At 58.7% G+C, this 22,876-nt stretch overlaps 1 protein-coding gene across 1 annotated transcript; it reads left to right on the forward strand.

Annotated features, from left to right (window-relative positions):
* Window positions 1-5,624: 5,624 nt before the first annotated feature.
* On the forward strand, window positions 5,625-16,879 carry OVOL1 (ovo like transcriptional repressor 1). Its single transcript, XM_059070022.2, has 4 exons — window positions 5,625-6,012; window positions 12,464-12,681; window positions 14,376-14,565; window positions 14,723-16,879. Exons 1-4 carry the CDS (start codon window positions 5,913-5,915, stop codon window positions 15,016-15,018), a joined length of 804 nt encoding a protein of 267 aa, XP_058926005.1. The 5' UTR covers window positions 5,625-5,912; the 3' UTR covers window positions 15,019-16,879.
* Window positions 16,880-22,876: the final 5,997 nt, after the last annotated feature.

A 22,876-nucleotide genomic window follows, 5' to 3' on the forward strand; every position in this document is an offset into this window, starting at 1 on the left:
CTGTCAGCCTTCACCTGCCTGCCCAGATGTCTGCTCCCCTGTGGGAGGGTGGTGCTGGTACTGTCCCTGGCACAGGCTAGGCGTAACATTGAACTCAGACCACCAGCACTGAATGTGCAGTCAGCAAGCCCACCCCGAAGAGTGACCTCCCAGCCAAGAGGGCCCAGGTGAGGGCTGCAGCAAGTGGCTGAGCAGGGAACTCCCCACTCAATGCCCACAACTCATTTCTTCTCTTCTGCTGAGTTTCCATCCTCCCCAGGGCAGCCCAGTTCTGTGGAGACATTAGGCACACTGAAAAAAGGGAAAGTCAGTTTCCTGAGAAGTCCTGAGTCTCAGTTTTCTCATCTGTAAAATGGGAGATACCCATCCTCACAGCACTAGGCACTGGGGATACAGAGATGCTTTAAAAAGAACACATCAATATGCAAATCCATAGAGAGCAGAGTAGCGGGTTCCAGGAGCGGGGGGTTGGGAGGAATGGAGAGTGACTGCTAACAGGTACGGGCTTTCTTTTGGGGTGATGAAAATGTTATGGAAGACAGTGGTGGTGGTTGCACAGCTCTGTGAAGATACTAAAAACCACTGAATTGGGAATTCCCTGGCAGTCCAGTGGCTAGGTCTCTGTGTTTTCACTGCTGAGGGCACGGGTTCAATCCCTGGTCAGGGAACTAAGGTCCCGGAAGCTGCACAGCACGGCCCAAAACATAAAAAAGAAAAACCAAAACAAAACAGAACACTGAACTGTACACTTTAAAAGGGTGAGTTTTACGGTATGTGAACTATATCTAAATAAAGCTACTAAAAATGATGTTAAAAGAGGCCCCTCATGTACAGAACTTACACTGGGGGAGAAAGGAACAAACAAGACAAATCAAAATTTCATGGAATAAGAGATTCTGCAGGGACTTCCCTGGCGGCGCAGTGGATAAGACTCTGCGTTCCCAATGCAAGGGGCCCGGGTTCGATCCCTGGTTGGGGAACTAGATCCCACATGCATGCCACAACTAAGAGTTTGCATGCCACAACTAAGGAGCCTGCCTGCCGCAACTAAGGAGCAGGCGAGCCACAACTGAGGAGCCTTGGAGCAGCAACTCAGGAGCCAGCCTGCTGCAACTAAGACCCGGTGCAACCAAATAAATAATAAATAAATAAATATTTTTTTAAAAGAGAGATGCTGCAAAAAAGAATAAGAAAATAGGGTAATGGGACAGAAGTGACTGTGGGGACAACGATTTAGCTAGGGCAGTCAGAGAGGACTCTTGGAAGAGGGCACATGTGGCTGAAACCTGAGTAACGAGAGCGAGCCAGTCATCAAGTGGGGAAAAGCCTTCCGGGAAGAAGGAGCAGCAGAGGAGAGGCGTGAGCTGGGAACAGGATTTGGCCAGTTCAGTGGACAGAGGGCCAGCAGTGTGGCGGGCACACACACGGTCAGTGAGAAGGGAGAAGCACGGGGTCAGGAGGCCAGCTGGGGCCAGAGCACGCTGGGCCCCAAGGACTTTATTCAGTTGCGAAGGATCGGGCTGGTAAACGTGGAGACGGAGGTGTGGGAAGATTCCAGATGCTTTGGGAGATGACAGGACAGAACTCAGCAAGAGATGGAGGTGTCAGTGTCACCCACAGCATGTCACAGTTTGTCAGGGGCTTTGCAGCCTCCATGGGGCTACTGTCAAACAGAGCTGGAAAAGTCACTATTTGAGCCAAGCAGAGGCCTCGGTGGCCAGGGGCACTGTCAGCCTGCTTTAAGGCTGAGTCCATTTTCAAGGGCTGCTAGGCTTCTGGGCAAAAGTGAATCAACAGCATCTCTTGACAGCTCTGAGGAGTGGAGCTGGAAGTCAGAGCCCCCTGTACAGACGGGGCTTAGCCCGAGTCCCTGGAGACTAAGAGCCCGGGGCAGCCTGACTCCAGGTCCAGTGCTCTGTTCTGCTTGTCCTCGCAGCACAGCTCCCAAAAGCCTTTCTGCCCCGAGCCGCTATGCTTCTAAGCCCCTGCCCCACCCAACCCCATCCCGGCTGCCCCCAGAAGCCTTCTCTGAGAACAGGAAGGGGTTACTCCAAAACCTCTCCATCCGACTCCTGCCCTAGCTCTCCCTGGGCTGCTTGGGATGGGAGCCGAGCTCTGAAGGCGGCTGCCAGCCACCAGCCTTTGGGGAACATGGTCCTTGCTTGCCTGCTAGGGTTCTGCTTCCCTTCACACCCCTGTCCACTGTACCAGAGGCATGGCTACTCGTGTCACCTGGAATTAGCACTCATGGCTCTGCATGCAGCTGGCCCAGGCCACCATCCCCTCCTTCTTGGACTATGACGGTAGCCTCCTCACTGGTCTCCCTACTGCCACCCTCAGCACCCCTCCCCTGGTGACACACTCCTCTCCCCATAGCAGATCCAAGGCTTCCCACTGCACTGAGCCTCACAGGACATGACCGACCTGCCTCTCCAGGGTCAGTTCCTACACCTTCCCATCCCCTCATGATCCAGCCCCCTCGCCTTTCGGTTCGTCACATACGCACACACACACACACACACAGGCACTGCTCACTCCTGCTCTGGGGCCTTTGTGCCACCTGAGCCATTTACGGATCAGGCTCTTCCCTGCTCTGCACAGCTGGCTCCTACCTCTCATTCAGATCTCAGCGCCCCTCGCCTGTCACCATCCCATCACTAGTTAAATGTCCTGCAACACACTAATCATTTCCTTATTCTTTGTTTGCCTTGCATCACAGGATACCCAGTGCTAGCATACAGTAGGTGCTCAATGAATATTTGTTGACTGAACTAAGGAAGGAGAGATCGATATCGAACTGGCCCTGTGTGAACAGAGCAGAAGCGCCTGCCCTTATGGAGCTCGCAGTTCAGCTCAGTGTCTACCCAAGTTCACACACATCGTCTGGCTCATGAACCACAGGCCACACACTGGCAGCCCACGGGTCAAATCTCCCCCACGAATGTATTTTATTTCACTCATTCCACGTTTTAAAAAAAAAGCTATGTCAACATTCAAAAACTGGTAGATTTCGGGGAATTTCCTGGTGGTCCAGTGGTTAGGACTCTGCGCTTTCACTGCTGAGCCCCCGGGTTTGATGCCTGGTCGGGGAACGAAGATCCTGCAAGCTGTGCAGCGTGGCCAATAAATAAATAAATAGATAGATAAATAAAATAAAAATTGGTAGGTTTCACACATAAATCTGGATTTCCGGTTTCCAAATGGACAAAAGTGGCAACGTTGGGTTTCTGTGATTGGATGACATGCTTGTCACTGGTCCTTTAGACAGTCACATTCTCCATGCCCCCCCATCTCTGAGAGTTGCCCTTTATCACACCGAACTTGCACTATAGCTTTCCTCATAATAAAGAAATTTGCTTTGTATTTATGCCTCTAGAAAATTTGTAACATAAAAGGCTGAATGTGTCACATGAGTCAAGAAACATAGGATATTCAGTCATTCAACAAATGTTTATTGACAACCCACTATGTGCCAGGCACAGCTGTAGATGCTGGAGAGACAGCAGTGGACAGCATGGACAAATATCCCTCCCTCCTGGAGCCTCGATCCGTACACTGTGTAACTTTCTTTCCACAAGCGGAGACATTTGAGTTGTTCCCCCGATGAGAAAGACTGCCTGTGTCTAGCATCATCTACGAAACTTCATCAGAGTTTCCACAAAGCCCCTACTGTGTCCCAGCCCCTGTCAGGGTCTGGTACAACCAAAGTGCTCAATAAATATTTGTTGGGTGAATGAACTAAATTCACCTCTCTCCCAGACAGTGTTAGTCAAACTTATTTGCCCAGGATATATTCAAAAGACAAGCAAGTAGCAGGTGCTCGCTTAATGTCAACTGAACAGAAGGGTCCAGGGTAAGAGTGGAGGGTTGACAAGGGAAGCAGAGCCTGGGAAAGGAAGGGGAAGGGGGCAAACATTAGTGCCCCTGCCAGAGCTCACACCATCATCACCGTGGACCCACGAGGTAGATGACGGGATTCTCAGGTGACAGACGAGGATACAGCCTGGAAAGGAAAGCCCCCTGGCCAGACTCACAGGTTCCAGGAAGGAGTAGAGAAGGAGGCCCATCTGCCCCCAAAGTCCACACCTTCCCCACTCACCCAGGGAGTCCTCTACAGAAGTCCAGTGGAGGCATGTAAAGGGCCTCTGGAAGCCTCCCCCTTGAAAAACTACCTTCTTCCACTAGACGCCTGAAAGTCCACCATAAGCAGGCTGCTCCTCTTCTGACTCCTGACTTTTGAACTGTGTGAATTCACCTATCAGATTCATTTCCTCCTAATCTGTTCCAGCAAACATTTAATATGTGAGAAAGGTGTATGTGTGGTAGGGACTCTGAAATATTATTTTACATGAGGGAAGGGGGAGAGCTAAAAAGAAGAAGGGGTCCCATGCCTGCCCTTACTAGTTCAGCTGGTAAGAGAAGCCCAGTGGCCGAAGTGGCACAGTTACTGTGCCTCATGGAGGCCACCCAGTGCTCCTCAGCTTCTGAGGAGGCTGGGGCCTCCCTCCAGGAGGCGGGTCCTGGGACTGGGCAGAGCATGATGAATGGCTGGAGTGAGGGGTCCCAGGCTGAGCCTCAGCCAAGGCTGGGCTCTGGGGCCAAGACGTGAGCTCCCTGACTGCCGTGGCTGCAGCCAGGCCAACTAAGTTGGTCCTCTGCCCTCGGCTCACCTCCAGTCTTGCTGCACCTGAACTCCGGCCATTTGGGAGAAAGATGAGGGCTCGGGGGCAGGGGTGCAGCAGTGTAAGCCCCAGTGACTAACTAGGTGCTGGGGTCTTTCGGGGTCACGGTGGACTCGGAACGGTTTAAACGCCTCTTCCTCCACGAAACCTTCCACACTTGACCGGCCAGAAGGCGGGCTCTCGGCAGGGCTCGGCGCCCGGCCCTACGGGTGCTCTCCGCTTTGTATTGCGGCCCGGAGAGGCCCGGCCTGCCCGCCCACCGGCCTGCGTGTTCCAGCGGCCCCGCGTGCCTTTCCGAACGGAGCCGGCGACCAGCAAATACCTCCCTCTGGGCTGAACCACGAATTGCTCAGCCGGGCGTTTGGGACCCGGGGCCGCTTGGGCCCGGGCCCGGTTCAACAAGTGTGGGCCGGGCCGCCCAGTCCCGCCCGACGGCTTCACGCCTCCCCAGGCGCCGGGGGCTCGCCGGGCCGAGCCCAGTCGGGCGAGTTTCACTTCATCGCCCGCAGAGCGTGTGAGCGCTGAATAACATTGCCCCTTCGCTTCCCTCCCCTCCTCTTCTCCCTTCGAAACTCCGTTTGGCGAACGCTAGCACTCCCGCTGGGAGGTCCCCGGCGGGCAGGGGCTGGGCCGGCTGGGCAGCGGTGTGCTGGGGGCCCTGCGCCCGCCCCCCGCCCCCTCCCGGCCACCCCGCCCAGCCCGCGAGGCCACCTCACCGGCAGCGGAATGGAAACCGGTTCGACAGGTAACAAATAGGTGGGTTGTCACCGTTATTTCCCAACGCATGCGCCGTCGCTCCCCGGGCCACTCCAAGCTAATTAGCTCAGATCAGCCCCCACCCCTCCCCGCCCCAGCCACCAACACACGCCGCCGCGAGCCAATAAAGCGTGAACCCGTCCGTACTGCTCGCACTTTAAGACTTCCCGAGCGGACGCGAGGGACGCCAGTCGCGCCGGGAGAAGCATACCTGCCGCTTCCGCCGCCGCCCGGTGCACCTGGCTGCAGGGGACTTCGTTCAGACAGAGGACGGCGACAGCTCCGCGCAGTTGAAACGGGCGCGCGCCGTCCCGGGAACGGCCTCCCGGCGCAACGCGGGACGCTTTGGCGACTTCTTCTCCGAGCTGCTCCCCCACCCCCACCCCCGCCCGCCTCCAGCCCGGCCAGGGAAAGGTGGGACGGCTCCGACCCTAGTTACGGAAGCGGCTGGTACCCGGCGAGGAGGGTTCGAAAATGCCCCGCGCGTTTCTCGTGAAGAAGACGTGCGTCTCCACGTGCAGGAGGAACTGGAGCGAGCTCCCCGACGAGGAGCGCGGCGAGATCTACGTGCCAGGTGAGGCGCCCAGTCCGCGCGCCCCGAGCCCCGCGCCGCCGAGAGGGCGGCGGGGCCCCGTCGAGCGGCCGGCGTGCGGGGCGCAGTGGCGCGGAGCCCCGCGGCCGGCGCAGCTGGGGCGCCCTATTTAATGTTTAAGCGGCCGCTGCCCCGTTAGCCCGCGGCGCGGCCCACCCCGGGCGTGGGGGGAGGGGAGGGCAGGGCCGGCGGAAGGAGAGGCCAGGCGAGGGCGGGGGTGGGCGCGGGGGCTGCCAGGTGGGGGCGACAGCCGTTCCCAGGACCCCGGCGGGGCGGGGGGCAGGCCTGTCCGAGGCGCGCGGGCGCGCGCGGTGCCGCCCTCCCCTCCACCGGTCCGAGCCGCGGCGCAGTGGAGGCAACGGGGTGTGTCACCGCTCAGGCAACCCTCCACTCTCGTGTCGTAAATCCCGAAAGCCGGGACTTTTATGAGGCGGGAGGAGGGCACTGGAGCGGTGCCACTTCGGGGGGCAGGGAGCGAGCTGGAGTTTCTGCTGAGATTTGTGCAAAATGTAAGAGAAGACCCAGAGTTGAAGCCACCTTCATTGATCTCTCCCTCTCACCCACAACACTGGCTGCCAGAAGGTCCCCGTGAGGGTCGGGCAGGCAGGAGCTCCGAGCCGTGGGGAGCGTGAGACCGTAGGGAAGGCGCCGAGCTGCACCCCACTAGCCCTGAAGACAAAGGTGGGGTCAGCTCTCACCTCTGTTAGAAACGCGCCTCCTTCGACCTTGCAGAGGACACCCCTGAGCTGAGAGGGGTTTTAAGGAGCCCACCCCACAGCCAGGGGAAGCTGGGGCACCCAGTTTATTTTCGGAAGACGCCTTGACAGCGTGGGAGTCAACTTTGGATGAGTAACCCCAGTTGTTTCTTCCTCCAGTGGCATCTTCCACGTTAGCCCTGAGACCTCTTCTGCGCCTTCGGTCCTCCCCCACCCCTAACAGAATCTTTGGTCGGGAGCCAGTTTGCTTCGGAACTCCCCTTCCCCAGGCCTTGGGGGTGGGGCGCGGGATGCGCTGAACACCGTGCCCAGCGCCTCCAACGGGGGAGAGGTTGTAATTAACCAACCGACTTTGACCCTTGATCTGCAGGTTCCCCTGCATCGCCCCGGGCCTTGTAGGAGAGTGGTGAAATAAGGGCAGTGAGGGGCCCTGGGAGGGCTCTTGCCTCGGTTTCTCTCCTGAAGAAATTGTTGGAGACTGTGGGTGTAGTGGTGGCGTCAGGGTCCTATGGCCTACAGGGCCCCTATCTACAGCCTCCTTAAAAGGTGGGAATGCGCCAGCAGTCCTGATGACCCCAGTGGGGAAACTGAGACAGAAAGGGAAGTGAGCTGCCTCCACACCGGAGGTGGATCAGGGTGTGGGCCGAGGATTCTGTGTATAGTTTCTTGCCTCTCCAAGTTCCCTGGGGAGTTGATCAGTGTTCCACCTCCAGAAAGGCCATGTGAGGGGGTGAGGGACGCGAGCCCCCTTCCTTCCTCCTGCCTCCTCCCTTACCTGTGTCTGACTTGCTGCTTAGCTGCTCCTCGGGATCTGATAAACCGAACTTGGACTGTGTTAAAGGTGAGCAGAGCCTTGCTCGAGACTAGTGTGATGTTATTTTTAGTTTTATTTCACATCCCAATCAGTAACAGATCATGTGTTGACCTTTACAAAGGACAAAGGAGTTCCCTTTGCTCAAATCATTGACTTCCTTGCGTCCTAGTGATTTTCCCCAGCACAGTTCTGGTGGCCATAGTGGGAGTGGCAGGGGAGACCTGCGCCCAGGGGCTGTCCCATCAGGTGCACAGGATGGTCTGTGCCACCTGCCGCTGCTGTCCAGGTGAGGGGAGCCGCTCACTCTGCAGGATCATCCCGGATGTAGGGTGGGGTCTAACCTGGAGGTGCAGGTGACAGTTTGCCAGGGAGAGTCCCGTGGGCTCAAGCAAAGCATAGAAGTCAGATAAGTTACTTTTGCCTCTCAAAACCATGTGGCCCACTAGAGAGTTTTCCCACCGTTTTTGGAAACGAGAAAGGGAATGTTCTCGGGCCACGCTCGGGTGCCTTAGATGGCTAGAGGGTGGGGAGTGTGTTTTGTGGTGGCCTGTCCCCTGACTGGGCCATTCCATCACCAGCCGACCGTGACCCTGAGAGCCGGCTGGGCACGTTTCCTTCACCCCACCTCACAGACTCAGCACGTTGTGACCAAGTAAGCATTGACCCCATCCGGTCCCACTGGGAGAGGCCCCGGGAGGGCTGGGGAATGAAGCGTTTGAGGTCTGACCTTCCCGCCAGGGCCCTCTGAGACCCTTAGAGCAGCAAAGAATGCCTGGAAAGAAAGTGTTTACTGACTGAAGATCCTGGGCCCCGGCCTGGCAGCTCTGACTCCAGGCCCCCAGTCTGAGCAGCACTCCAGCCTCTTCTCTGAGGCACAGTTCTAGAGGTTTCCCACCGTCAGTCCCCTGGGCCTCACTCTCCTCCCAAAGCTGAGGGAAAAGCCCAGAAGTGGGCACAGGGGCTGGAAGGCTGCAGGGGTGGGTGACGTCAGCACTTACACCAGGAGCACTGAAAGGGTTCATGGTTAAGCTGCCGCCTGTTTGGCCTTTGAGCCCCCGCCCTCCATCTCCCCTGGCATTTCTCCTTCGTTGTGTCATTATTGACTGTGGAGTGCAGGGACTGATGCTGGTTTCTTGACGATGAACCCAGGCCCCTGTACCCAGGGGCTAAATTCCATCTCCTGGACCTAAGGCGAAGCTCCAGGAACGGGGAGGAAGTGGGCTTCTCCGGGCCCCTGCTGAGAGGAATCTCAAAAGGCCAGGAAGGCACTGGAGGGCAGACCAGGCCTGGAAGCTGAATGACATGCCCCAGCCATGAGCATCCTGGGGCCTCTTCCCTACAACCCCCCCGAACCGCCCCCCACCCCCCCACTTCAGACGGAGCCTTTGCAGTCCGTTCTGCCAGTTCATCAGCACACGCCTACCCCAGGGGGCAGCCAGGCTGAGGTGCGCGGGATCGGAGCGTCCTCAGCCTGGCTCTGACTAGGCAGTGTGGGCACCTGGGTAGCTCTTTCTGGGGCCGAGTTAGAAAGGCTGAGGAAGTCAGCTTTGGGCCCCGGAGTACACATGCAGGGGTGCGAGGGAGTGGAGCTGGCGAGAGATTATGCCTCTGACGGACGCGGCTGCCGAGCTCTCCGGGGGAGCAAGGCTGGGAGGGTAGACAGCCAGCCGGCGGATGGGTACGGTGGGCTAGACGGGATTCCTAGCCGTCCCACAGGGTGCCGTCACCCAAGGGCCCAGGCTGTTTGTCCCTAGCCTGGGTGGCCTGAGGCAGAATGCTGCCAGGCTGTTTGTCCCAGATAGCGAGCAGGTGAGACCGAGTCCTCTGGGCGTGGGGAGGACGGGAGCAAAGCACGGCCATTGTTGATGTCAGGCTTCTTCTTTAACTCTCTTCGTGCTCAGCAGGTATCGTGTGGCGTCCCACAGGGGTGCCAGCCCCGTGCTGCACGGGAGGGGGGGAAGGAGGGACGCAAACACAGTACGGTTCCGCCGGCCGCAGCGCCCACCCTGGCGTGAGGGCTGAGGTGCACAGCGTTGGTTAGCTTCACTGTGGACATGGTATAGCGGTTGGGAAAGCGGGCAAAGGGCCTGCCTGAGAGAAGAACTTGGCGTTCACAGAATGGAAACGACAGGCTGGGAGATGGGCCCGTTGTGTTTCCAGGGCTGCCCAGCTCTGCCAGTTGGCTGGCGCTGGCTCCCTTTCAGGCCCCTGCTAGCTGACCTGGGGGCCGGAGGAGACGGGCACAGGGGACCCTGCCCTTCCTGATAAGGGTGCGAGACCGCCTAACGCCAGCCTGGGCTGTGCTGACACACTGGGCTCCCCGCGCCCCCGCCCCCAGGTCGGCAGCAGCCCCAACCCGTGGCTAGGTGTCCTCAGGTCTGTTTCACCCGCTCTCCCCAGAGAGCCTAGGGCCAGGCCTCGTGCCCAGCCCTGGCCTGAGGCCTTGGATAGGGTAGGAGCTGGCACCCTGTCTGGTGTTTGGGCCAGGAGCTTTCAATCCAAGAGAGAGGGGACTTGCTGAAGGCCTCGGGTGGGAAGCCGCTCTGGGCCCAACGCCCAGTGTCATCCAGGTGGGGGCATGTTGAGCCGACAGAAAGGGAACCCGTGCAGCCCCTGAGGGGGTAGGGAGAGGGCCTTGCCACACTCCTCAGCTGCGGGCGGGCGATGAGTAGCCACAGCGGCCGCCACCTTGCCGGAAACATCTAATTAGGGGACAGAGAGCCGCACAAGCAGGGCCCAACCAGTTCTGCTTCCTGCTGCTCGGAGACACCCAGTGATAGGCGCAGCGGCAGGGACACGCTCCCGGGGGTGGCAGGAAGACGGGTTTGGTGGGGCGGGGGGGGGGATGAGGCAACCGTCCCCACCCTGGCGGCCTCACCTGCCCCTCGCTCGGGGAAAGGCGGCACGGGGGCAGAGCAGGCGGGCCCGCTGCCTGTGCCCGGTTCCCCAGCACTGTCATTTCAGGGCTTCTGCGGAACGGGAGAGGCAGGCCTGGGAAACAGGTCTCCCCCTAAACCTGCTTCGATCCTAAGAACCCTCACCATGGACCCCACTCTGGCGGGGCCAGGGAGCCAGGGAGCCAAGGCGTTTGGGCCCAAGCCGGTTAGCCCTCACCTGCTGTCTCTCCTCCCTCTGCTGCCCCGGCTCCAACTTCCGGGAGCCCTGGTCTCGCTACCTGATTCTGAAAGACAGAAGAGGGTAGAGGCTCCTGTTGGCCTCTACCTGGATTGAGAAATGGAAATTGTCATCCAGTTTTGAATTCTTAGCCAAGATCTCCAGTAGCTGGTAATCTGGCATAAATTGAAGCTGCCAGCACTCTGACACGCCCGCCTCCGGCAGCCCCCATCCCTGTACACAGACGGCTGTCACTGTGGGAGGACGGGGATGGGGGCGGGGGGCCTCCGAGAGCTCCGGCCTGACGTGCAGCCGTCCAGGGCTTGGAGAGAGGCTGGGCCGGGGCCGGGTGCTGGTGAATCAACTCCCGGAATGAGGTGGCTCATTAGAGTCCCCGGACGGACAGACAGACGGCGCCAGTGCCAGCAGAACGGGTTTGGGTGGCGGGCAGGAGCAGTCTTCCCCTGTCAGAACTTTGTTATGTTTGAAGGGGGTGAGATCGGGGACCTCTCCCGAAACTTGGGTGCCTTCATATTTGCCCTTCCTCCGTCGGTGTGTCCTCTGCTTCCAGCCTCGCCCGCTGCATCCTGCTGGGGGCCGCCCCTCCATGGGACCCTGTCCACTGTCTCACCAGCCAGGGGCTGCGGGCACAGGGGGCCTTCTTCATGGTTCTGAGACCCTAAAGTGGTCTCAACCTGCTAAGTCCCTCTCCCTGGAGCCCACTCATCCTTTCCTTCCTGTGCCCCTCTTGATTTTTCCTTCTGAGGCTTGGAAAATGTTCCTAGCTTAGCCTCTTTGGGAGAAAAATACTGACCAAACTGTAACATTAGCTTGTTTGCCTCAGCTCTGGGGGTTTGAGACTTGTCTCCTCTGTGTCACTCGGGAGAGCTCCCCTCCCGTCTAGTCAGGACGAGGGCCAAGCCTCTCCGGCCCTGTTGAGCGTGAGGTGTCTGCCGTGGGGAGCGGCGTGTCCAAGGGCTGCCGGTATTGCTGGTATCGCTGCAGCTGCCGTGCGAAGGGCGGGAGCCCAGCCCTCAAAGCGCCACAGCGACCAAGCAAGTGAGCGGTCCCTGCTCTAGGGGAGGCTTCCGTCCGTAACAGCCGGGCAGGCTGCCCAGGAGACTGTTAGGCCGCACCCACCTGCTGCTCCCTGACCTCCTCCCTGCCCTTGCCCCACCCGGCCTGCTCTCTTGCTAAGCTGGGCCAGCGGGAGTGGGGAGCCTGGAGCCCCAGTGAGCTGCAACGTCAGGGACAGACCACCCCGAGGGAGAGGGGGGTTAGGACCACCCCGTTCCCCACGGCCAGCAGCTAAATCTGCCTGGAAGAGAGGCCCGGAGTGGCGCAGACCACCGGGACCCTTCTGGGGCAGGGGTGAGTCCCTGGGTCCAGGGCCTCCAGTGGTGCCCTTTGTCCCTGCAGGAGCGTGGATGAGGCCTGGAACCCAGAGGCACTGGCCCAGGTGGGGCAGGCAGACAGCTCGGGAAGAATAATTGGCAGGGCAGGTTTGGTCCTCCCAGTTCCGCTAAGACACAAATTACTCAACGGGCAGGCCTGTGGGCCGTGGAGCTTGGCTGGCGTCACCTGTAATTACCTTAATGGGGTGGGTGGGGGGGGGGGGGAGGTGCGGCATGCAGTGGGCTGGGGGCAGCCCTGCTCTGCCACATGCCTGCAAGGGGTGGGACAGCGGATCCAGGTTCCAGCCAGCTTACGGCCAGGGAACCTTCCTGAAATCCCACGCAATCCCCTTTTCCCCACCAAGCCCCTCACTTGGCTGTTCTTCTCTTCCCAGTCAGCCTAGGCGTCTGCCCACCACAGCCCTACAGGGAGCCAGAGCCATCAGTGGCCGAACCCCCTTCTTGCCCTCTGGCTTTGGACATGAGCCTTCGGGACTCCAGCTATAGTGTGACCCCAGGGCCCTGCGTGGTGGCCCAGCTGCCCTCCGAAGACACGAGCCGCCTGGCAGACCCACAGAGCAGAGACCATGGCTTCCTGCGTGCCAAGATGAAGGTACTGACCCTCACGCTGTCTCCAACGACCAGGGGCACGTGTATCCTCCCGGGTCCAGCCCACGAGACGTGGCACAAATGAGACTTAAGTAGAGATTGGCCTTGGATCTGGGTCTAGGTTTCTGCAGAGAAGTGAACCTCACTGGAGCACGGACGGGGGTGGGAAAGAAGAGAAGTGGGTCGGAAGTGAGAATGCCCATGCGCTAGGAAGCAGCAGTGAGGTTCAAAAGACGCTTAACCCTTTGGAGTCCTCTCTGGGGGTTGTTTAGCTTCATTTCTGGTCTTGAGGGGAGGCACCTCTTTACACAGAAGTCCTAGGGGAAGCGGGGAAGCGTGAGCCTGGCTCTACAAGCTGACCTGGGCCTGCGTCTCCGTCTCCGTTGCCTGAGAGTGAGGTCTGGAGTCTGCTTGGTGGTCGACTCCCTGCGCATGTGCCCCGCGGCAGTCTCCGCCTCGCCCAAGTGTGTGCTTCCATCCCAGAGCCTTGCGTCTGGGGCGGGGCCGGGTGAGCGCCCACTGCTCAGCAGCCGAGGCAGGAAGGAGCTCACAGGAATACCCCTGCTTTCCAGCGTGCAAACAGCAGGGCTGTCTCTGGCTGGGCCTCCATTCCTGAAAGCTCCGGGATCTGGAAGCAGTCGTCTAGAGGAAGGGCTCCCGTGGAGCTTTCCTATGAGCCAAAAGACTGAAGAAAACTGGCTGTGCAATGCTGTTCCTGCCTCTCTTACCTGCGGAGGCCACATGTTGTAACCAGAGGGGAATCGCCAAGACATGTACTGGGCGGTTGGCCGGGGAGCTGACACAGTGCCCCAGATCCCCGAGGGCCCTTCCTCCCACCCCTTAATCCCAGTGGCTAGGGAGCACGTGGAGAGAGAGACCAGGGGGCACAGAACAGCAGGTGTGCCAGAGGAGTGAGTCCTGACCCCAAAGGGCTTGATTAGCTAGCGACAAGGCATTTACCCGGTGCCAGAAGCAATGCAGGGCCAGAAGGCACGGGGTGATGGGGTGCATCCGGTGCCCAGGGAGCTTGGGAGGAGTGACCAGCGACAAGGCCACCACAAAGCACAAGTAACCTCTGAACATTCACAGAGGTAGGGTGTTGAGGCCACGTCTCCACTTCTGAACAGCTGTTCCACAGTTACAAAGAAAATGAAAAATGTTTATAAGCAAGAGAGTCATCAAGGTGGCAAAGGGACTCAGACCAGACCACGTCAGGCTCAAGTAAGGCCAGGGGCTGAGCTGGCCTGCGAGGGGACTCCAGGCTCCCAGTGGTGGCCTCAGCCTGGGAAGGCTGCACGGAGACCGCATCGTGGGCACTCTTCCCTGTCCTGAGGCGTAGGATGGGAACAGAGAGCAGAAACGACAGAGAAAGATTTGGGCTCAGTGAAGGGAGGACTTTTAACAGGCAGAGTTACTCAATCGGGCTGTCTCTGTGGGGAGCTGGCCACCCATCTCTAGAGATGGTAAGGGAGGGGCTGGGTGGCGGCCCTGCACAGAGACTCAGGAGCCCAACAGGAGGCGGACATTCCTTCCGGCCCCGCAACCCGGACCTCCGGGAGCCCGGGGCACAGAGATGTGGCCTCTGGGGTGGGCGCCGCCCTCCTCACGTGGCTGGGGGCTGGTGCGTGTGTCCCCCCAGTCTGCCACCTGCAGCCCCAACTCCTGGGTGTCCGTCACAAACCCCGCCCTCGCCCACAGGTGACCCTGGGGGACACTCCCAGTGGAGACCTCTTCACCTGCCACATCTGCCAGAAGGCCTTCACGTACCAGCGCATGCTGAATCGCCACATGAAGTGTCACAACGACGTCAAGAGGCACCTCTGCACCTACTGCGGGAAGGGCTTCAACGACACCTTCGACCTGAAGAGACACGTGCGCACCCACACTGGTAAGAGGAGCCTGCCCGGCGGAGGCCGCGGCGGCGGGCCCGGGAGCCCTGGGCAGACGTCCTCCGCGGCTCGCTGGGGAGCTGGGGTCGGGCGGGCCTCCGGGCGCTCCTCTGCCACGGAGTCGGGCCCCTGACGTCGGCGCTGCCCTCCCCACAGGCGTGCGGCCCTACAAATGCAGCCTGTGTGACAAGGCCTTCACGCAACGCTGCTCTCTGGAGTCTCATCTCAAGAAGATCCACGGTGTGCAGCAGAAGTACGCGTACAAGGAGCGGCGGGCCAAGCTGTACGTGTGCGAGGAGTGCGGCTGCACGTCCGAGAGCCAGGAGGGCCACGTCCTGCACCTGAAGGAGCGCCACCCTGACAGCCCGCTGCTGCGCAAGACCTCCAAGAAGGTGGCCGTGGCCCTGCAGGACACCGTCACCTCCCTGCTGCAGAGCAGTCACCACCTCTGAGCAGCGGCGCCCCGGCCTGGGCAGCCCTGAGAAGGCGAGGGCCACCTCCCTGCCGCCCGGCCAGCCCGCCCTCTGCGGCCTCCTGCCGGAACGCCGGTGGCCAGGCTTGGAGCCCGTGGGCACGCGTGCTCGCTGAGGCCGGCGCTGGCCTCTGCTCGCATTTGCGTCGGTGTCTGGGGGGCAGAGGCCGCTCTGAGCCTGGGCAGACGTGTGTTAAGTGTGGGGCAGGGCGGGGCGGGCCAGGGCTGCCTTCGATTTGAAGCAGCTCGGGCCCAGAGACAGGACTTCCTCCCCAGAGGAGGTACGTGAGGGCGAGCCTGTTGTCCTCTGCTTCTGGAGCAGCGGGGGGATGGGGGGCTGCTGGTCCCCCGTGGACCGCAGAGTCAGGCGCCCCGGCAGAGGGCACCCCTGCAAACAACAGCCGTGCAGGAGCTGGCGGCGGCCCGCCCGGACATGTTCCTCGCGCTCAGGGCTGCAGGGGCGCCGCGGGGCGCTGCTCTTCGACAGGGAGATGCACGCGTGTGCACAGCCGTGGACGTGCACGCACGCGGGAGGCCTTGCCATATATCACCTCATATTTAAGAAATCAACTACAAGGTGCCAAGGAGGTTTTATTTTCCTTTTTTAAAAGATGACAATGTGTACAGATAGTAATATATTTTTGGTGCCAATGGCGACTGTTTTAAGAGGGGGTGGAGCTGGCTTTTCTCCTCCCCACGCGGTTCTATTTATCCTGGACGTTTCACGCCTCCTCTGCACCTTGGCTCTGGGGTGGCTGCCCTGACCCAGCCCCACCCCTCATACCTCCTGAGATATTTAACCTAAGACTTTCCTCCAGCCCTGCCTGGAGGAGGCTGTACTGCTCTCTGTTCTCCCTCTTCTGCCGGGACAGCCGTCACATCTTCTGCTTTTCCCTCCCCGTGTCTCTGCCTCCCTCCCACATCCTTCCAAGGCAAGTCTCAGGGTGACCGAGAGCCTCCTGGTCTCCTGATAACAGACCTTTTGCGGAACGGCTCACCATTCCGGACATCTGGGGTGGGGGGTGTCCAGCTGCGGCCGCAGGGGTAAGCCGGGTGGGGTGATGAGTCTCTGAGGCGCCCAGAGTCCACTGCCTGAAGTAACAGCAAGAGTGCAGGGCCAGGCTGCGAGGCCTGCTCTTTTCCTGGGAGAGTCAAAAACCCTAGGGTGGGAGCAAAAAGATTAGGACAATAATAACCAGACACTTCAGAAACTTCTAGAGGGAGGACAGTATTAGATGGTTAACAAGTTATATTTGTAGCCTTTTTTCTGAATGTTTGGCAGATGGTGAGGCTGGGTCTTGAGCACCTAAGGAGGGAGCCACCCCTGGGCTGCTTGGCTCCACCCGAGGGACCCGGCCTGGCTGGGCTTCCTGCTAAGAACATGAAAGGGCTGTGGGTCAAAAGGCAAAGACGGGCAGGGGCTGGAGCCAGCCTGCCGCAGAACGAGAAGGCAAACTCGAAGGAGAACACGGAACAGAGCAGGTGAAGCTGCCCCGTGAAGCCAAAGCCCAGGCAGAAACAGCCTTGGCCTCTCCTGCCCGGAAAGAGCAGCATCTGCACAGTCCCCGGATGCAGGGAAGGAGCCTTCTCTGACCTCCCTCTGAATGTGTATGGATTGTTCTGGAAGACTCTCGTTTTAGTTTACTTTAGAGTCTGTGGGAGCTGCTGTATTCTGGAAGTTGTATAGCATAAACTAACATTCTCTGGAAGCCTTGTCTTGTTTACATTTCTGTATCCCTGTGTTCATTGCCTGTTCATTGTTCATCTCTTGTGTTCATTGCCTATCTGAGGCAGTCACAAAGCTCTGTGCTGTCTGTTTTATAACTTTCCCCTCAACTATCAAAATAAAGAACTATCATCTTCTGTGTTTCTGCTTTTTTGTTTTATAGACCTCATTTTTTCCACCGGCAGGGAAATTAATCAAAACAATTGATGCATTTTGTTCAAAGCTTTACCCTTTTACAGGTAGCGATGGCCCTGAAGTCAAGACAAGAGCCTGCTAGGTAAGGTGGCCCGCCCATGGTCTGGGCGCTCAGCGCCTGCTGACCCCAAGGCGGCCCATTGTGCTCTTCACGGTGGCAGCGGGCCCTCCCCCGGCTCCTGCAGCCTGACTGACTCGTGGCTCTCCTCCAGTGGGTGCAGTTACCTGGGGTCCAGTCTCTTCCCCACACCCTGCCAGGACCACAGGAGGAAGAGCCACATTCCTAAATAGTAGGGCTCAAAATTCCCGTCACTTCTGGATCAGACACCTAGCTGTAGGGATGGTCACACCTGCACAGCACTTGTTCTGGGCCAGGCACACTCATGTTTCATGCATATTAGCTCCCTTGATCTTCCAGCCACCCTCCTAGATGGGGGCTGCTCCCCACACCCAGCACAGAGGTTAGGCAGCTGGCCCCAAGTCTCAGGACTAACTAGTAGTGGAGCTGGGCTAGAAACCAGACAGCCTGGCTTAGGGTCTGTGCTTGGGAGCACGCGCGCACACTGCCGACGGAGAGGCCGGCAGACGGCCTCGCACCTCTAGGCAACTCAAAGTAGAGGGAAACTTAGAGATTACCAGGCCGTGCCCATCACCTACCCAGGATCGCTTGGGGAGACCTGATCGCTCTGGGGACCCTGGTCCCCGAGTCCCAGTTCAGCGTTTTTTTTTTATCACGCCCCCACCAGGGATGGAGGAGGGGGCTGCCGGGCCTGGGCCCTTGGCAGATGTCCCGGGAGGCGTGAGAAGAGTTGGTAGTCCTGTTGCTGCGAGGAGAAAGGAAAACATTGATCTGACCTCTAAGGCTCCCTGTGTGAAGCCCAGAGGACTGGAAAGGGCCCCTAACCCTCCTCCCTATGTCTCTTTAAATAGCCAGGCACAGAGGATTTCTCTTTATCTCTAGCAGCCTTCCAATGTGAAAGGCAAACTAAATTCCATTTTTACATGTCCCAAGACGGGCAGAGCCCATTGTTGGGAACCCAGATGATTAACTGCTATGCAAACTTTAGGGGGAGCAAGTTTTCCAGAAAGCCAGGGATGGGGGTGGGGAGAGGGTCCCCGGGGCTCCCTCTAAGCCACTCCTCAGAAGGGCTCAAGGGCGGGACACCACTCAGACAGGGTCAGGCCAGCAGTCACATTTTGAGGGCCCACAATGATCTAGAGACTCTGCAGGATGGGTGCCGGGAGGGACACGAGAACGGTGTGGGTACCCTCCCGCCGCCTGGGAAATAGGGAGCAGTCAGGCAGAGGGAAGAGATTAGTGCAAGTTCAATGGATAACGAAGGGTAGACGGTGTGGCCAGACTACAAAGGCTGTGGAACCCCAAAAGGAGGCTTTTGCATTTGAAAGAATGGAGACTTCTTGGAAGAGGTGGGGTTCAGCTGGGCTGGAAAAATGGGAGAGTCTGAATAGAACAAAAGAGGAGGGGAGGTGTTTCAGGGAGGGGAAGAGGAGCATCAGACCCAGAAGAGAGGAGGTGTGGGCTCTGGGGCCGGCAGGGGGCCTCACCCGTCCCACCGACAATCCGACAATCGGATGCTGTCATTCGTTCAGCCTCACCACCGCGTTTTTTTGAGCCCTGCCCAGGTGCCAACAAGAACTGGTAACAAAATTCTGAGAGACGGGAGAGCTGGCTGGGACCTAGCAAGACATCCGGCCTGATGGAGGATGGAAGGAGAGTCCTATTTATACAGCTAAAGACAAAGCAACCAAGTGCACGGTGCGGGGGAACTTTACAGCATCAGGAAGTGGCTGCGAAGGTTTATACTTTATATTTTTATGTAATTTCTAATGGTTTTTACAATGAGCATATGTTATTTTTACAATCAGGAAATGCCAAGTTATAAAACAATTCAGGCCTGTTAGTCAACTTGAAGTTCAACACGTCACTGGGGATGGGGCCGCCCAAAGAAGCACTAGCGTGACCCTGGACGACACCAGAAGCGTGGCGTCAACAGCCGAGGCTGCCCTCTGCCTGCCTGGGCCCGTCACCAGTCGGTGGGTGGCAGGAAAAGAGCAGTGACGGGGCTTGAGGCCCAGCCCTGTCTCGGGCCATCTGTGTGGCCTTGGGCAAGCGACCTAACTCCTCAGTTTCCTCGTGTATAAAATGAGGCCCTGTCTGTTCTAAAGGCTTCATGTCTCTACGCCCCCATCTCAGTAACACCCTTGAAGAAACTCACTGACAAACTGCAGCAGAGATGAAGAGGTGCTGAGAAGGTGGCGGTGTGAGTGAGGAGCCCGGACCACACGGCTGCTGGCTTGAAGCAGGGGCAGAGGCGCATTCGGGTGGACCCAGCGGGCAGAACCTGGGCGGAGAGGTGAGCATCAGAGGGGCACAGCCCCCAGTGCAGGGAGCCCTGGCACAGCTTAACGTGGGGCAGCGGCTTGGGAGGGAGGCGCCCCAGGCATTGTCACTGGGGGCTGCTGGCTGGGGCTGGGAAGCCATTCATTAGGAATTTCTACAGGGACTCAGTGGCGGGGCTGAAGGCTGGACAAAATACAAGATTTTCCAGCCATGAAATTCTAAGGGGTCGGGCAGTGGCCGTGACTTCCAGGCCTGATCCCCATTCCCAAGAAGGCAGAGCCTGGGTGAAAATGCTAGTGAAGAGAATAGAATGGAAAAGAAAACCCTGGAAGGTGGGGACCAGTTGGGAGGCTGGGCTTGGGTGGTGAAGACCTGGTCTTGGAAGGGCTCCCCTGGCCCGTCCTCTGGGGCCGCCCAGGATGAGTCCACTCCCTCAGGCGGTGGAGGTCGCCTGACCCAGGATGTCCCGCCCTCTTCATGTCCAAGACCAACCTGCCCTCCGTCCCTCACGCCAGCCCCCTTCCCCAGCTTCTAGAGTCTCTTTGGATCCTCCATCCCTCGCCCCGCAGGCTAACAGCTCCCAGCTCTCTGGTTCCTGTAACCCATCAGTCAGGCCCTCTCAGTCCTCCTCTGGGACGGCCCTCCTCGCCTGGCAGCCCCACCCCCTGGGCAGCAGACTCGCTGACACGTGGGGACTCAGGTCCAACACCAGCAGGTGTGGAGATTCTGGTCCTGGGCAAGGGTGGTACATTGAGAATTACAATATGTCTTCCAGGTTCTGTTTCCTGAACGTAAGAGCTCGGTAACAAGGGACCGATTTCCTCTGTTCCTCACTTGTTCTCTGTACGTAAAATGAGAATACTTCTACCCTATCAAGCTTTCAAAGTAGAACACAAAGCAGGCGTCTAAAAATGTGTTCAGAGATGTGAGGGGTGGGGAGCCAGCTGCACCATGTAACCTGCGTAAATCTCAAACAGGAGCACCCGCCCGTCCTCAGAATTCGCCTGTGACGTATCGCCTGAGGGCGGCTAGCATGCCCCCCTCTCCCACCCCGTCCCACCGCCACGGAGAGGAAGCCGGGGCAGGGCTGCTCAGGGCAGAGAGCAAGTGAGCTCTGCGTCCAGCCTGCGGGGCCACACGGCCTGTTAGGTGACAGCAGCAAGGGCTCGTTCTGCAGAGCCAAGGGACCACGGCATTCAGGGTGGGAGACCAAACCGAGAGAGGCTCAGGGCACTGAGAGATGCCGGGGTCACTCACTGCTAAGCCCCGTGCTCCTGGGGCCGCGCACGCGTCACTGGCCCTTTATATTATTTATTTTTTTTTAACGTCTTTATTGGAGTATAATTGCTTTACAATGCTGTGTTGGTTTCTGCTGTATAACCAAGTGAATCAGCTATATTGTATACATATATCCCCATATCCCCTCCCTCTTGCGTCTCCCTCCCACCGGCCTTATCCCACCCCTCTAGGTGGTCACAGAGCACTGAGCTGATCTCCCTGTGCTACGCGGCTGCTTCCCACTAGCTATGTATTTTACATTTGGTAGCCTATATAAGTCCATGCCGCTCTCCTTCCCCCTCCCCGTGGCCTCAAGTCCATTCTCTACGTCTGCGTCTTTATTCCTGTCCCGCTCCTAGACACCGCCCTTTCATAGCAGCTCATCACCGCTTGCATTTATTGAGCTCCTACTACTGATGTGGGCAGGCACCGAGCTGCGCTTCCCTCTGCCTTCACTAATCCCCACAACCACCCTGGGAAGTAGCTATTATTGTTCTTGTTTTTAGACAAAGAAATGGAGGCTCAGGGAGATTGAATGTCTTGCTCAAGGTCACACGGGCTCCAGTCTGAGGACTCTCAGGCCGGGGCTCCCGTGTCTCAACCCTCCATGATCATGAGATGGGAGAGCCTTTCCCTTCATGAGCACCTACTCTGTGCCAAGCCCTGTGCTGAGGCGTTGGGGATGCAGAGACGAATGAGGTCCCTGTGCTCCGGGGTTTACCTTGCGGTGGGGGAACTGCACTAGTGGGGGGGAGGAAGAGAGAGAGAGGAGAAGAGCCGAAGAAGCAGGAAGGGGCCCAGGCTGCCCTGAGCTCTGCCCTCGAGCAGAGATCTCTGAAGCTCCCAAACGACCCCACGTCCGCAGAGTTGAGGAAAGAGAAAGGAGGGAGAAACCCTGACACACACGAGCCCCCACTACCGTCTGTCTGGTGATTTGTGCACTAGCCCCGAGGTCTAGACTCTCCAGGTGAGGAAAGCGAAGCCTAAACAGGTTAACCAGAGGCCAAGGCCACCGTGGCCGCCTGGCCGAGCAGCCACTGCGCAGGCACCTGATGGAGCCCCCCAGGCTCTCACTGACGGGCGTCACGTGGTCTTCGTGGGAAATGTGTGAAAATACAAGAGAAGAGGGTTCTGGAAACTCCCAAAGTCCTCCGCGAGAGACCAAGGGGGCCAAAGGTGTCGGGGTCTAGCTCCTGCCACAGAAATGTTTGTGCCTGTTACTGTCCCAGCCACAGCCAGCTTCCAAACGTTCCCAACCTGGAGAAAGGGTGGGAGGGGAGATGCGTGGGGCATGGAGGGTGGACCAGGACGGTCCAAGCCCACAGGAGCTCGGAAGTGAGCTCCCAGCATCCACCCTGCCCTGACCTGCTCCCTGCAGTCCCAGTTTTCCCAGGTAGTGATCTTGCTGCTAAGAAACTCATCCTGTCCTCACCACCTCGGCCTGTCCAGTCCAGCCGGCTCCGGCCTGGGCCCTCCGGGCCTCTGCCGCCTCTGGGGGGACTCCAGGTAACAGGCCCGGTGAACCTCCCCCTCCCCACGCACAGCAGTTGGTTGGTAAAGGAGGCCAGGGGAACTGGTGGGACTGGCGTCCCTTCTGCCAGCGGTAATAACAGGGCAACTGAGACTCAGGAAGAGGAGGGAAGGCTGGTGGCCGACAGTCCTGCATTAGGGGCTTGCTCAGAAGCAAGAGGGGCCCTTGGAGAGTGGGGTTCTCTGTTCCTGCTGTGACAGACCCAACCAGTACTTCCTGCCCTACCTGACAAGACAGTCCCCGCTGATGCTAAGACCCCTACGTGGTCTCCTCCCCCGTCCTCCCAGGGCTTCTTTTTTTTTTTTTTTATTACTTAATTTGTTTTTGGCTGCTTTGTGTCTTCACTGTTGCATGTGGTTTTTCTCTAGCTGCGGCGAGCGGGGGCTACTCTTCGTTGCGGTGCACGGGCTTCGCATTGTGGTGGCTTCTCTTGTTGCAGAGCACAGGCTCTAGGTGCATGGGTTCAGTAGTCGTGGCTCGTGGACTCTAGAGCGCAGGCTCAGTAGTTGTGGCTCGCGGGCTTAGTTGCTCCGCAGCATGTGGGACCTTCCCAGACCAGGGCTCGAACCCATGTCCCCTGCATTGGCAGGCGGATTCTTTTGTTTGTTTGTTTGTTTGTTTTTGTGGTATGCGGGCCTCTCACTGTTGTGGCCTCTCCCGTTGTGGAGCACAGGCTCCAGACGCGCAGGCTCAGAAGCCATGGCTCACGGGCCCAGCTGCTCCGCAGCATGTGGGATCTTCCCGGA

The sequence above is a fragment of the Kogia breviceps genome, chromosome 7, assembly GCF_026419965.1.
Source record: "Kogia breviceps isolate mKogBre1 chromosome 7, mKogBre1 haplotype 1, whole genome shotgun sequence".
NCBI lineage: Eukaryota > Metazoa > Chordata > Mammalia > Artiodactyla > Physeteridae > Kogia > Kogia breviceps.

Coding starts and splice junctions, on each gene's coding strand:
- OVOL1 (XM_059070022.2), top strand. CDS start 5,913: ATGCCCCGCGCGTTTCTCGTGAAGAAGACGTGCGTCTCCACGTGCAGG. Junction 6,013..12,463: donor CGGCGAGATCTACGTGCCAG/GTGAGGCGCCCA, acceptor TTCTCTTCCCAG/TCAGCCTAGGCGTCTGCCCA. Junction 12,682..14,375: donor TCCTGCGTGCCAAGATGAAG/GTACTGACCCTC, acceptor CCTCGCCCACAG/GTGACCCTGGGGGACACTCC.